This window comes from Camelus dromedarius, chromosome 9 (genome assembly GCF_036321535.1).
Source record: "Camelus dromedarius isolate mCamDro1 chromosome 9, mCamDro1.pat, whole genome shotgun sequence".
Taxonomy (NCBI): domain Eukaryota; kingdom Metazoa; phylum Chordata; class Mammalia; order Artiodactyla; family Camelidae; genus Camelus; species Camelus dromedarius.
Window position 1 is genome coordinate 2,815,585 of NC_087444.1, and position 15,076 is coordinate 2,830,660.

Consider the following 15,076-nt stretch of genomic DNA (forward strand, 5'->3'; position numbering starts at 1 on the left):
GTTAATAAAAATATCCACTTCTTTGGCTACAGGGATGGGCATCAATCCAATTTTTATTGAAAAGCTCATCTTGCCTATAACATCTGGTTGGGCACGTAACCCAAGCCTAGCCCATCAGAATACTTCTGTGGGATTTTTTTCAGTGGGAACTCTAAAGGTGAGGAGTAGGGATGAGGGAAGGAGGTGGAGGAAGGAAATTTATTTTTCTTAATTGGTTCCTATTGTAAAATGTAACCTTCCTAAAAGCCATGTTTCCCACTAAACAGAGAAAGCCATGTGCAGAAGAAGAGAATGAAACATCATTCAGAAAGGAGCAGAAACAGAGAGAGACAGAGACAGAGAGAGAGGCAGGGACAGAGACAGAGAGAGATGGAGGATCCTATATACTTTATGGTCTGTTTGCAGGCAACACCAAGGCAAGGGCTTCTACACTTCCAAGTCTTGTTCTGGTTGTAATCATGACTCTTGTAATCAAGGCCTCTCACAATAAGACCCAATCACCTTTCTGCCCTTGTTTCTACCCTTCATACTAGGTTCCACTAAATTTGTTCTCATTCCTAGCATACATCACACCCTTTCACACCTCTGTACATTTTCCCTGTATCTTAATTACTTATTAATGTCACTATCTCCAGACACTACGCCCTCCAGCCCACTTTGTGGATGTATATTATCAATGCTTGTACCCTGTCCTGAACACAATATAGCATAGTTCTTCTGTTACTTATTGTGAAATAAATAAATATCCATTTAAAATTTTATTTGTATAAAGGGAGATCTGTGGTCCAGATGTATTTCCAGGAATAGGGGTATAAAGAACAGTAATGTCCTCCTACCCTCAAGGAGCTCGTAGTTGAATCAGGGGAGTCAGACAGGTAACACTTGCTGTAAGAGAAAAAAAAAAGCACTTTTACAAATATTACTTCATTTAACCCAATGATAAAGCTTTATGTTGATGTTCTCATCCTTCCCGTTGAGCTCACAAAGCTCAGGCTCTGAGAGTTTGGGAAACTTGCCCAAGATCACTCAGCTAATAAAGTGAGAGAGGCTGACCAGCAACTGAGGCCCTTTGTTCCCCAGGGTTCCTGCTTCTGTTGCTCTGCCTCTCACCTCATGCCTTTTCTTATCTTGTCCAGTGGACAAAAATAACAGAGTGAAGCAGGTAAGACAGTCTATCATTATACCATTGGATAATTCTCTCTCTCTCTCTCTCCTCTCCCCCATTCTCACCCCTAGATTTTGGTGAGTTGATCTTCAAAAGCTTGTGTCATAAGCAGGGATGCCATAAGCATGAATTGGAACCTAGCTCTTATGACCCTTAATTGATTTGTTGTGACTGCACACACACTTTTTACTCAACTTAAATTTTTGACTGCCAAGACAGCAAAAATATCACTTGATGGTAGCACATGTAAATTCTTCTGGGGTTAGGGTAGGGGGAAGATGATTCGACAAGTCTGAGGAGGGTGCACGTACTACAGGATACCAGCTCTGGGGAAGCTGTGCACACTGCAGGAGGCTGCTGAAAGTGTACCTTGGAACCAGGAAAGAAAACTGTTTTGTAATGCATGCTGTCTCCAGCACAGTCCTCTGACAAAGCTTCATATTATGCCAGTTGGTGAGGGAAAAATATTTTAAGGGTTCACATCCATTTTCACACAGCAAGGGTGAATTTGGAAATGATAAGCAATAAATTGACACTGGGCACAATATATTTTAAGATGTATTATATGAGGAGTCTAAATTTGCCATGTACATTTTTTACAACAAATAACCAGGTTTAAAAGCAATGTTCATGTTATGTATGGAGGTTTAAGCTTTGGATAAAAACGAAAGGAATTTCAATAAATCTTTTTTATCTGATTATTATCAAAACTTTTTTTTGATGTTTCAGATTTATTTCCTTTTTCAGACCAATGAAAGCAAACTCTGTGAGGACAGAGAATGTTTCTTTGACGTCTCTGACTTGCCTGCTTATTTGCATTGCTAACTCTGCATAATGAACAATGCGAAAGGACTTCTAGCCTTTTTCCACAGAAAGTAATAGCTAATAACTGAGAGCTTGCAGGTTTATAAACATAGTATTTTATAACATTCCCTGTGACTTTTCAATTATAAATTTTGAGGATTAACTAACATTTTGAATATCCTGCTCAAATTTTTGTATTTTTCATTTTTGGGTTTGATTTTGGTAGAGAATTCAATGCTACTATTGAGTTCTGTTACATATTAACATATCTATATTGTTTCAGTCAGAGTAGACTAAAATATGCTGGGTGGCAAACAATTCCAGATTGCAGTGACTTAACACAAGAGTTTAAATCTTTAATTAAGTATCTACATGCAAAAAGAATATAGGTCCATACCTAACAGTATACACAAAAATTAACTCAAAATGGATCATAGACTTAAATGCAAGAGCTAAACCTACAAAACTTCCAGAAGAAAACAAAATAGAAAACCTCTGTGATCTTGGATTAGGCAAAGAGTTCTTAGGTATAACATCAAAAGCATATTAAAAAAAGATAAATTAGACTTCATCAAAATTAAGAAACTTTCGTGCTTCAAAAAACACCATTAAGAAAATGAAAAGAAAAGCAGTAGACTAGGAGAAAATATTTGCTAATCATGTATTTGATAAACTACTTATATCTGGGTATATAAAGACTTCTTACAACTTGATAAATACTTGAACAGCCCAGTTAAAAAGCAGGCAAAAGATTTGAATATATGCTTCACCAAAGAAGATATGAGTGGCTAATAAGCACATGAAAAGATTCTTCACATCATTAGCCATTAGGGAAATACAGATTGAAACCACAAAGAGCGACCACTTTACTCCCACTGGAATGAGTAAATACAAAAGAAAGACAATAACAAGTATTGGTGAGGATGTGGAGAAATTGGAACCCTCCCACATTGCTCATGTTTTAGAAAACACCTTGGCAATATCTTTAAAGGTTAAACATAACTTACCATACAATGCAGTAATTCCCCTTCTAGGAATCTATCCAAGAAAAATAAAAACAAGTTCTACACAAGACTTATGCACAAATGTTCATAGGAGCAGTATTCATAATAGCCTTAAACTGGAAACAATGCAAATGTGCATCAACTGGTGAACAGATAAATAAAATATAGTACATTCATACAATGGAGTACTATTCAGCAATATAAAGGAAAGAACTAGGGACACATGGTACAACATGGATGAACCTCAAAATCATCGCGTCGAGTGAAAAAAAAAAAAAAAAAAGACCAAAAGATTACCTTATTGTATGAGTCCATTTATATGAAATGGCCAGAAAGGCAAATCTATAGAGACAGATTGCCTGGGGTTGGGACTCAGAACAGGAACTGATTGCAATTGGGCATAATGAATTATTTTTAGGGTGGTAGAAATGTTCTAAAATTGGATTGTGGTGATGGTTGCACAATTTTAACCTCTGCTTGTTGTCATTTAGGGACTCAAAGTGACAGATGTTCTATTTCAACACATGCTTCCAGGATCACCACGGTGGGGGGAGGGGGTGCGACAGAATGTGCCTCTGCCTCTTAAAAGATTTTCCTAGAAAGTGATTCATTTCCCCTTCCCTTCTATTGGTAAAGGCAAGTTACATGTCCATGCCTAATTTCAAGGGTGCAAAAGAGTACAATTTTACTCTGTGTCTGGCAGGAAGAATAACCAGAATTTTTGCGAACAACCCTTATGACTATCACAGAAATAGGTAACAATAAAGGGTACAGTTGACTCTGAAGTTATTTTGCTTTGTACCCCTGAGGGCCTTGACATGTTTCTTCTTAAGGTTCTAATCATTGCATGTTGCTTAGTTAACAGAAATTTCGAAGACCACAATTACAGGAATTCTTTGTATTCTTCTGATTCCCTCAGTGCCCTTGATTCTCTGAGTACCTGGCTTCCTTAAATGATTGCATTTTTGTATTCATATGTTTACACAGGAAAACAGCAAGCTTTTTTTTTTGTTCCAGAAAGACAGGTATCATTTACTTCTCTAATGTATAAGAGATTAGAACACTGTCTTGTGGCTAAAGAGGCCAAAAGTTAGACCAGTAAATGGAAATTATAGGAAGTCAGATTACATTTATATAAAGAAGAATTTTCTGTTAGCATTTGTGAAATTGAAATGACTGCCTCTTAGGTACTGAACCCCTGGAGACGCTGAAGTTGAGGCTTGATGACCGCTTGAGAGAAATGCTGAAGAGAATTTAGACCATCTCAACAACTGATGTTCTATTATTGGGCTTACCTGCATAGCAAGTATACTTGCTTGTGTAATTATCTTTATCCATTTTTGAACAGCATTTACTTTTTTAAAGTCATCCTCTCAACCAAAATTATGAAGGGCATCGAAGGCAAGTTTACGAGAAACTATATGAAATCTGAAAGGCAACAGATAGAGTGAAGCTGTAGAAAGACGACAGACTAAAAATTTGATTAAGACTACTAGTCAGGAGAAGCAGAAGGGTATGACTAAAACGGTGTTGTTAAAATGAACGTGTTTATCTGCCAAATCCTGAGATCAAAGGCTGAGGAGAACTCCTTTTGAAATATGAGCAAAGTGAGGTTAGGCCACAAGAGATACTTTTTCAGAGAGAGAAAAAAGCATGGTATTAATTATCCCTGTGATGTAATATGAGACAAAATATAAAATGAGTTTTTAAATATTTTGATAATGTTATAAGCAAAGGTATCCCATGCGGCACTAAGAGGAGCTGGGTTTTATCAAAGGACGTCAGAGACAAGCATGCCCTCTGTCACTGGGGACCTGTCGGCAGCCGAGCACCGGCAGGCAGGCTAAGGGTCTGGCTGGCAGGCTAAGGGTCTGCCTGAGCACGAAAAAGTTCTGTATTCCTAAAATAAACCACTTTGCACGAGATTATTCTCAGATTTCATCACAATTAGCAAGGATTTGCAAAGAAGATAAACAGAGAAACCTTTCATCGTCAGGGAAAAAAGTCTGAAAACCTTCCACACAAGCAGCTCCTGGTAGGAAGGAATTTGGGGCTGGACAATAATCGCCGAACAAAACACAATTCTGACATCCGCGGTCTCTTCCCGCTGACGGAAATTCCAAAGGCAGGCCTCAGGCTGAAGACAGAAGAAACGTGCATTATTTAACATTTTCTCCACAGAAAGGAAGTCAGCAGGGCAAGATGTAGGGAGAACCGTCCCTCTCAGAGGAAAAGAACGCACTGTGCAAGTCCGACACGACACGCTCCTCAGAACAGAAGCAGCAGTGGGAGCCGACTGGCCGCAGCGCGGCGCTCACTATTGTGTTAGCGCCGGCGGCGGAAGGACTTAGTCCCACGCACAGTTAAAGAGTCCTTCTTTGTTCAGCTCCGGCCGCGGCCGCAGGGAGCGGTGTCCTTCCGCGCTCGCCGCGCAGTCCCCGCCCCCTCGCGGCCCTGGAGAGCTGCCATTCGGCGTCGGAGCCGCTCCGCGCTCCCAGAATGCACCGGCAGTCCGCGGGAAACCAAAATGGCGAAGGGTTGCAGTGAAGTGGGCTCTGTCTGAGGCCGGTTAAGAAAGCTCACTCTACCCCCAGCCCTCGTCCCCACGACCTCGGTTTGTTCGTGTGTCTGTGCGGGGTGCCCGGTGGGGCGGGTGCCCAGTAAGTGCTCGGACTCGCAGGGGAAGCGCCCACGGGGTCGTGATTGGTTGTTTTTTCCTGTATGAAGCGGTTGGCACCACTGAAGTGACCGAATGAGGTGAGAGACCTTGGCCTGGGAACCAGGCTCTTCCGGAGGAGGTGGAGGGGGTGGGGAGGAGGAAGAAAGGAAGCAAGTATAAAAGGGAAAGATGGAGGATTGCGGTGGGGGTGGGGGCTCCAGTGTGTGTATGGGGGTGCCTTGCATATGTGTACATATTGAAAAGAATGGATGGAAAGGAGTAGTCAGTTGGGTGGGTACTGGAGAAAATAGGGACTAAAGGAGCGAGCAGGACTTTGGGGAAGTCGGTTGGAGGAACGAGATGAAATGTTGAGACGGGGAAGCTGTGTTTGGAGGGGCAGGAAGGAACCTAGGGGCGGGAGACGGTTGGAGGGGCAGGATGAACCTGGTGATGAGGGGGTGGGGAACGTAGGGGAGGAGCCGTTAGGAAATGGGGACTGAGGGGGACGTGGGGACCAGAGTGAAGGGGTTGCCTGGAACCTTAGGGGGCGCGAAGGGAAGTAGCAGCTTGGAACCGGAGGGTGGTGGAATTGTATGGATTTGGAGATGGGGGTAGAGTGGAAGGGCACGATGGAATACGAGGATAAGGGCGACACTAAGTAGACCCTGAGAGCAAACCCTGAGAGCTTCAAGGGAAGAAGTGGGAGGGAAAGTGTACTGTAGGAGAGAGGGGCCTTATATTCGGAGACCACCAAAAATCTGGGCAATTCTGCTTAATTAAATTTAACTCATATGCCTGCTCGGTTGTAGATTTGTATTATCGTATTCATTTTTACAACGGAGGTAATTACGATTTAAGGGATGTTAAATAATTTGCCAGGATTTCTTAACATGTTCAGTAGTGCCAGAACTCTTAACTCTGTGTTTTACAGTCTGGCGTCCTTGGTTGCAAGATTTTTTTCTTTGGAAGCAACTAGAGGGAACCGATGGATTTATCGGGGTGATTTGACGAACAGCGAGGGTTCGTGAACAATGGGGAAAGGGATACGGAGTGCTGTTCTATGCTTTAAAGCATCTAACTTTGGTTATAGGTGGAACCCATTTACTGATGGAAATATGGAAACCTAGGTAGGCCTGTGTATAACATAAGAAAGCACCATGTGAGATGTGAGGTCAGTATAGAACTAGAAATATGTAAATAGTGCTTGATTTAATTTGACTCCAGATGCTGCGGTGGTAGTTACTTTCTCCTTCAGATTGATTCCATGTGACTCTTCTGTATACCTTGCCTACAGGCTGGTTTCAATTTCCATGTTTTCATTCTCTCGAGAATTCCTTTTTTGGGCTGTGGACTGCAACGACAGTGAATTTAAAAGTAATGTGGCTAAAGTAAAATGTACTTAAATTCTTAGTGACCTTTTCAGGGATTTGAAATGCTTTAAATGGAGCCATTTTGACTAACAACTTTATGTGCCTAGTAGCTTTGGCAAGGAAAGAGTTGATTTTAAATTTCTATTCTATTCTTGGTATTTGGAGTGCTACACTCCCCCAAGCATTTGTAGTGATAGTTTGCAAAGGGAGTACAAGGTGAAACTTTTTGTTTTTGTTTTTTTTAGGCTCCTAAATATGAAAGTCTATTTGAATTCACATTTAAAATTTATTCAACTTCAGTTTTTTTTAAAGTGCTAAAAATATTCTAAAATATTTGAATTAAGAGTGCACCTGCTTCCTGATACTGCGTATTCATGTTACTGGGCATTAACGGAAATCTGTACCTATCAGGATGAAATGCACACACAGTTTTAGGCCTTTAAGTATGGAAATCTGGTTAAACTTTTTTTTCTAGCTGAAACAAAATATAATTATATCTGTTACCTCAAAGCTCAACTAGGAAAGGAATTTTATTCTGTATATTTTGCTATGGATCATAAGCTCTTTGATGTCATGGATTATACTTTTAAACATATCTTTTCATTAGATCTTTGACTGAAAGGATAATTTGCTTTATTAATATTTCAGCATAATCTTTACATCTGACTTTAGGAAACTGGCAGTATAGTGATAATCTATTTAACAGATGGGGAGATTTGCCTTTGAGGAGTTGCTATGGCCAAAATCTGTAGCTTGGTGTTTTTGAAAGTGAAATTTACCTGTAGTTTTAGTTAGTCTAAACTTCCATGAATGATATTCTTTGGTTGATATTTTTATGCTTTATTTCCCCTGTTCTTCAGGATTTGTTTCTTGCAGCAAAATACAGGATAACACCTAAATTGGAATATGGAAGTTTCCCTGTGGATGTTTTTTATGTATTTGAGTAGTGTTGTCATATAGAACTTTCTTCAGTGATGGCAGTTATCTATATCTGCTCTATCCAGTATGGTAGCCATAGGTACATGTGGATGTTGAACGCAAGAAATGTAGCTGGTGAGACTGAGAATTAAATTTATAATTTAAAATGGCCACATGTAGCTGATGTATTGGATAGCACAGTATTATTGCATCCATTTATTAGAAACTGTGTCACCCATCAACCATGGAAACCACAGGAACGCAAGGGTAAGGAACTATCTTTGAACTAAGGAGATTCAAATTCTCTGTACATTTTTAAGATGAAGTATTTTTGTGACACACCATGTTTCTGTCATATCTCTATTTTTATGTAACATTGTAAAAGAATAATGAAGGTAGCAGTGTCTCTGGTCTTTTTAAAATACAAGATTTCTGTTTCCTTTGTCAAAAAAAACAACAAAAATGTATGTTAGAAAAATTATTTTACTTGGCTATTATTAAGAACTTTGTTACGTTTACACATAAAAAATTTTAAACATATACAAAATGAACAGAATTATAATGAACTTTTTTGTATCCTTGCTTGTTTCATCTGTACTTCTACCCACTCCCCACTCCTTTATTTTTATTATTTTTTAAAGGTTTTTTTTTTTTGAGGTAAAATTTACATGTATTATAACAAATAAATCCTAACTCTACACTGCTAATAATAGTTTTATTAAGATACAATGCACATATTATATTTATTTATACATAATTCACACATAATACCCTTTTAAAGTACAATTCAGTGATTTTTAGTATATCCAGAGTTGTACACCCATCATTATTATCTTATTTTGGAACATTTTCATCACCTCAAAATGAAAGTCTATCCTTTAGCAGTTACTCTCCATTCTTCCCTACCCCTGGCAACCACTAGCCTACATTCTGTGTTTATATTTTGCTGGACATTTCATATAAATGGAATCATACATTTTTATGTCTTTTTGTGTCTGGCTTCTTTCATGTAGCATAATGCTTTCAGGGTACATTCATGTTGTAGGCATGTATCAGTACTTCATTTCTTTTTATGGCTAAAATATATTTCATTGTATGGATATACTCCCATTGTAATTATCCATTCATCAGTTGATGGACATTTGGGTTTTTTCCACTTTTTGGCTATTCTGAATAATGCTGCTATGAACATTCATGTCCAGGGTTTGTATGGACACCTGCTTTCATTTCTCTTGGGGACATATCTAGGAGTGGGATTGCTGGGTCAGCTAATACCTCTGTGTTTGACATTTTGACCCTGTACCATCTATAGCCTCACCTACAACTGTGAGGCTTCCAGTTTCTCCACGTCCTTGACTGTACTTGTCTATCTCTTTGATTGTAACCATTCTGGTGAGTGTGCAGTGGTGTCTTGTGGTTTTGATTTGCATTACCCTGATGGTTAATATGTTGAGCATCTTTTTCCTGTAGTTATTCGCTTTTTGCATACCTTCTTTGAAGAACTGTCTATTTAGGTCCTTTGCCTATTTTAAAAAATTGGACTATTTATTTTTTTATTGTTGGGTTGTACGCATTCTTTATGTATTTTGGATACAAGTCCCTTATCAGATGTATGATTTGCAGTTACTTTCTCCTTTTCTGTGGGTTGTCTTTTCACTTGATGGTGTCCTTTGAAGCACAAAAGTTTTAAATTTTGATGAAGTTTAATTTATCCCTTTTTCATTTTTTTGCTTGTTCTTTTGATGCCATACCTAAGAAACCATTGCCTAATTCCAATACAGTTTCCACAAATGGATATAACTGTGTCTTATTCACCTATTGTGTTACAGAATAGTTCTCTCTTTCTAGGAAGCCACATGTAGCCTTTCTTAGTCCTTCCTCTTCATAACACTGTTCACTTTAATTTTGAATAGAACTTAATATAAATGGAATCATGAAGTATGTATATCTGTTAAAATTTTTGTTTTGTAAAACTAGAACTGCAGTCTTAGCTTGAAAAATCCCACTCTGCAAAGGTTATTGTTGTAGTAGTGGCTTAAGAATCTTACATTATATCGTGGCAATCCTAACCAATACTTTGTGTAATGTAAAGGTTTTTTTAACGGCTTATGAATACAGTTCTCAAATTTCGAATAGATAAAACTGAGTAGGGACTTAATGAGTATACCTTCCAAATGTTGCTTAAGATGAGGATTTAAAAATTAGGGGAGCAGGGAATATGAGGGATCCTTGTGATGATGGAAATACTGATATCTTGACTGTACTGATGGTAATATTTTTGGTTGTGATATTACTCTGTAGTTTTCAAAGATGCTACCACTGGGTAAGAGTTACACAGAATCTATTATTTCTTATAACTGCATATAAATCTACAATTATCTCGTTAAAATGTTTAGTTAAAAAATAAAAATTAGGGGAACAAAGTGGACAAAAGCAGGCATAAGAACAGGGTCCAGTTTTGGTTTCAGTCAGCCACGTTATAAAAACAAACTAAAGATGAGCTTTTGTTTTTCTCTACCCTTACTAGTGAAGTTTATATTGCAGAAAAAACTCACAACTTTTTTGTTGTGGTGGTGGGTGGAGTGGAAAGACACAGTTGTCTAATGGGAATTACTGAATATATACTCCGAAGATTTGGGTCTTCACCTAATCTGCTAGCTCTGCAGCTATTTGAAGTTCTTTACCTATAAAATGGGATATTACCTGCCTGTGTTATACACAGGATTTCTGGGAGGGTCAAGGAGAAAGCACTTTATAAAACTCTAGGTGCAATATAATTTTATAGTGTTGTTTTCCAAAATTTTTTTCCAGAAGAATTGTTATATAGAACAAGAGAGCCATGTATACTTATGATGAAGCCTATGCACTAAAAACACCCCATACAACCTTCCTCTCCGGATGATAAGGATGTCTAATACTGAATAACTTACTTTGCCCTATTCATAATTATGACATGTTACCTACCTACCACGTACCCTGTTGAGTATAAATATTTAGAAGTGTTACTGAACTAAATGTTAAATGTTTTGAAAACCATGTTTAGTTAAATTTTGAAAAATACAGGTCCTTGGTGTTTTGGGATGACCAGCATTAACTGTTACAACTGACATCAGATGAGTGCCAGAATTACCCATAGAGCTAGCTAAAGACCGAAAAATAGAACCAAAACAAACGAGACCAATTTCTTAGAACTCACACCCTAGAGATTCTAATTTGAGAGGTTTGGTGCGAGCTTTCGTATATTTTTGTGTTTTAAAATTTTTCTCTCTTGATTTTGTTTTGCCAGGGTTAATAAGTACTAGATTTTGTTCTAGGATCAAGATTAGAAACTTACCATTTTTTATTAAAACATTGCTAAGAGCCATACAAAGGAAAAACTAGTAATAGGAATGTTTTTTATACTTGAAATGAAAAAGAAAAATATTTTAGTACTGTTTCCATCACATTCATTTAAAATATTTTAAATAGGTGATTAGGAGGGGGAAGGTATAGCTCGGGTAGAGTGCATGCCTAGCATGCACAAGGTCCTGGGTTCAAAAGAAATAAATAAACCTAATGACCTCCCCCCAAAATATAAATAAATAAGTAAGTAAATAAGTAAGTAAGTAAATAAGTAAATAAGTAAATAAATAAATAGGTGGTTAGTTGTTAATGGAACTTTGTAGTCTGGGAACCTTGTGAACTTAAATGTTTTATAAAATCGCATTTAGGTGTTGTGAGATAGAGAATTCTTTCAGGAAGTGTTTAAACAGAGGCTAGATGATCGTTTTATTTAGGGATATTATAAGGAGGGGTTTATTTATTTTTCATTAGGTAGGAAGTAAATGACTTTCTAAGAACTTTGTAAAACTAAAATAAAGGGGAAATGGGTGTAACTTAGTGGTAGAGTGTGTGTTTAGCATGCACAAGGTTCTGGGTTCAATCTGCAGTACTTCCACAAAAAAAAAAAAAAAAAGAAGAAGAAGAAAACCAAAATAAGATTCTAGATGAAATAAGTTAATAATGAGAATTGTCAAGGGGGATAAAATTCTCCAAATCAAGTTTCTCCTGAATGTCTTTTAAAATATTTTTTCCTAGGTCTCATAGTCTTTTCCACTTTATGTTTAAATCCATCTCTTACATTTTTCTTTTTCAAAAACAGGCTGCAGAATTTGATGTTATTCCTTTTTTAAGAGTTCTACTGCTGTTCAGTAGAGAGGAACAAGCAAAAGTGGTTATTTGTAAAGATTAAAAGTTTAAAATATTATAGTATAAACTAGTGATTCTCAAATTTTTTGGTGTCAGGACCCGTTTACATTCTTAATTATTGAGGACCTCAAGAATCTTTACATGGTTTATCCCTATCAATATTTGCTGATTAGAATTTAAAACTAAGAAACTTTAAAAATAAGAACATATGTGCACACCTCATTCATCTTAAGAGCAAAATCATCACATATTATATAGCCTCTCAAAAATTCCACTCTAGACTTGTGGGTGAATGAGTGAAGAAGGTACGTAATGTCTTAATATTATTTTGAAATCAGCTATGACTTTGTAGACTTTGTATATCCCCAGGGATTGTACCTTGAGACTTGCTACTCTAGTCTGTTTCTTTAGGGAGTTAGGGTTGTTTCATGCATTGGAGGGTGTTTGGCATTCCTGCCCTCTCCTTAAGCAGATTTTTGTCTCTTCATGGAAAAAATCTGAGGTTGTCAAACATGAGCGGCTTCCACTTCCTATCTTCGTATCTACCAACTTAAATATAAATCTACCCATCCTCACATCAGAAGAAATGTACTTTCTTTGATTCAAGGCTAGTCTTTCCCCTAAAGATTTGATTTCTCTGACTTGTGTTTTGTTATTTTTCTTTAACATAGCTTTTAAAATTTTCATTTTTTTCGTATTCCATCTAGTGACACTTCATTCCTCCACCTTGTAAGACGAGTATTATAATAAAAGCCCTTTTCTTTATGTTTGTTTTTCTTCCTCCTCCCACCTCTAATTTTTGTCATCTTTACTTTGCTTTTCTGTTTTAAATTTTGACAACATTTAGTATTCGTTATTAACCATGATTATCTGTGCTTTGTTTATGGGTTGATTCTAAAGATTAAAAATTAATAAACAGCTTTTATGTGATTTTGACCAAGTAAATATTACTGTCTATAGCACCAAATAGTATCATGATTACAGTTCCTTTCTTGTAACATTTTTTTCCCTTAAAATTTCTAACGCTTTTTCATGTTTTATCTGCCTTTGTTTTACTATAAATTTTTCTGGTGTCTCATACTGTCTAGTCTGTTAAATCCTCCTTTTTTCCTCAAACACCTCTCTCTGGAACCCTCTCCCCTCTCTTCCCCCCTCTCTAATCCAGACTGGTTGCTCTCTAGATTTTTTTTCATGGCTGACTTATGAGACTTCTCTATGTGGCTGTCTTGGGTTGGGTGTGTTGTTTCCTGCATCCCACATTTTTTCTTTCTTGGAGGATAGTTTCTCATTTTGCTAGAGCCAGAGCCTCAAATCATGGCTTGAGATCTTATTTATTTTATATACCTTCATTTTTTTCAAGTTTTGTTTGGTTGGTATGGAATTCTAGCTTGAACTTTATTTTTCTACACAATTTTGAGGCAGTCCATTGTCTTCTAGAATCTAGTGTTGCTCTTAAGTCTAAGTCTGATTCTCATTATTTTGTAGGTAATGATTTTTCTTTTTGGAAGCTTATGGAGTCTTCTGTTTTCAGTGTTATGCAGTTTAATGCAAATTTGGGGTTTTTGAAAATAAGTACTTTGAAAGTCCTATCATTTTGAAAATTTCTATCTCCTTTCAGCCTTGGGAAATTTTCTTTCATTATTATTTAAAAAATAATATTCCCTCATATCTGTTAGGTAGGCTATTACCAAAAAGACAAGAAATAACAAGTGTTGGTGAGGATGTAGAGAAAGAGAACTCTTGTACACTTTATATTCCTTGGTGGGAATGTAAATTGGTGCAGCCAGTATGAAAAACAGTATGGAGGTTCCTCATAAAATTAAAAATAGAAATAACATATGATTCAGCAATTCCATTTCTGGATATTTATTTCCAGAAAATGGAAACACTAACTCAAAAAGATATAGAGTTGACTTGAACAACACAGGTTTGAACTGTGTGGGTCCACCTATATATGTGGATTTTTCCAGTAAATATAGTGCCTGTATTTTTATTTTACAGATCTTTAAATTAACTAAGTGTGAGGAAAAGTTTGTGTTTGATTAGAGTTCTCAATATGTGGAATCAAAAGAACTAGAATTTGAGTCATGATTCTACCCAGAATGTTAAAGCTTCTTGACCTTGGGTGAGTCATTTATCAGTTCTTTTGTTTTTGCTTTTTATTTTTTTAATTTCTGATTTTTTTTATTGAGGTATAGTCAGTTTACAATGTTGTGTCTATTTCTGGTGTAAGTTCCTTTGTTTTTGAGGCAGAGATAAACAGCACTCAGATTTTTGATTATGTAATACAGTGGGAGTGGGGGTTGATTGGCACCCCTAACCCCCAAGTTGTTCAAGGGTTAACTGTATATACAATATACCTCCTATATTCATTGCAGCATTATTTATAATAGCTAAGACATGGAAGCAACCTGAGTGTCTTATCAATGGATGAAAGGATAAAGATAATGAGGGGTGTGTGTGTATATGTGTGTGTGTGTGTGTGTGTGTGTGTGTGTGTGTGTGTGTGTGTAACAAAATATTTTTCAGCCATTAAAAAAAAAGAATGACATCTTGCAGTTTCTGACAGCATGATGGATGGACCTCTAGGGCATTATGCGAAGTGAAATAAATCAGAGAAATGATCTCATTATATGTGGAGTCTAAAACAAGAACAACAAAAAGCAAGCTCAGAGATACATGATAGATTGATGGTTGCCAGAGTTGTGGGGTGTGGGTGTGGGTTGGACAAAATGAGTGGAGGGGGTCAAAAGATACAAACTTCCAGTTATAAAATAAAGTCATGGGGATGTAATCTACAGCATAGTAACTGTAGTTAATAATACCATATTGCATATATGAAAGTTGCTAAGAGAGTAGGTCTTTTTTTTAAAATTATTATTTTTTTTAATGGAGATACTGGGAATTGAACCCAGGAATGCATACATGCTAAGCATGCACTCTACTACTGAGCAATTTCCCTTCCCCC

General features: G+C 37.1%; 1 protein-coding gene and 1 long non-coding RNA gene across 7 annotated transcripts in view; one reads left to right on the forward strand and one right to left on the reverse strand.

The window, feature by feature from the left end:
* Window positions 1–745: 745 nt before the first annotated feature.
* Window positions 746–5,322, reverse strand: LOC116154752 (uncharacterized). The gene is made up of 4 exons (XR_004138690.2): window positions 5,216–5,322; window positions 4,957–5,110; window positions 4,269–4,401; window positions 746–885 (listed from the first exon to the last, which is right to left on the reverse strand). It is a non-coding gene; the product is annotated as an uncharacterized LOC116154752 (long non-coding RNA).
* A 118-nt stretch (window positions 5,323–5,440) lies between these two features.
* Window positions 5,441–15,076, forward strand: part of MTF2 (metal response element binding transcription factor 2) — a 55,889-nt gene continuing 46,253 nt past the window's right edge. For 2 of the 6 annotated variants that reach the window (XM_010975624.3, XM_064488723.1), the window contains exon 1: window positions 5,467–5,730. Coding sequence is in view for 3 of the 6 variants with exons in the window: in XM_064488721.1 (XP_064344791.1) it covers window positions 14,196–14,233 (38 nt within the window). In the remaining 3 variants the exon portion in view is untranslated. Of the gene's footprint in view, window positions 5,731–7,862; window positions 8,188–13,989; window positions 14,234–15,076 lie in introns of those variants that run through there. The other 4 variants (XM_064488722.1, XM_010975616.3, XM_064488724.1 and 1 more) reach the window with 4 other exon arrangements.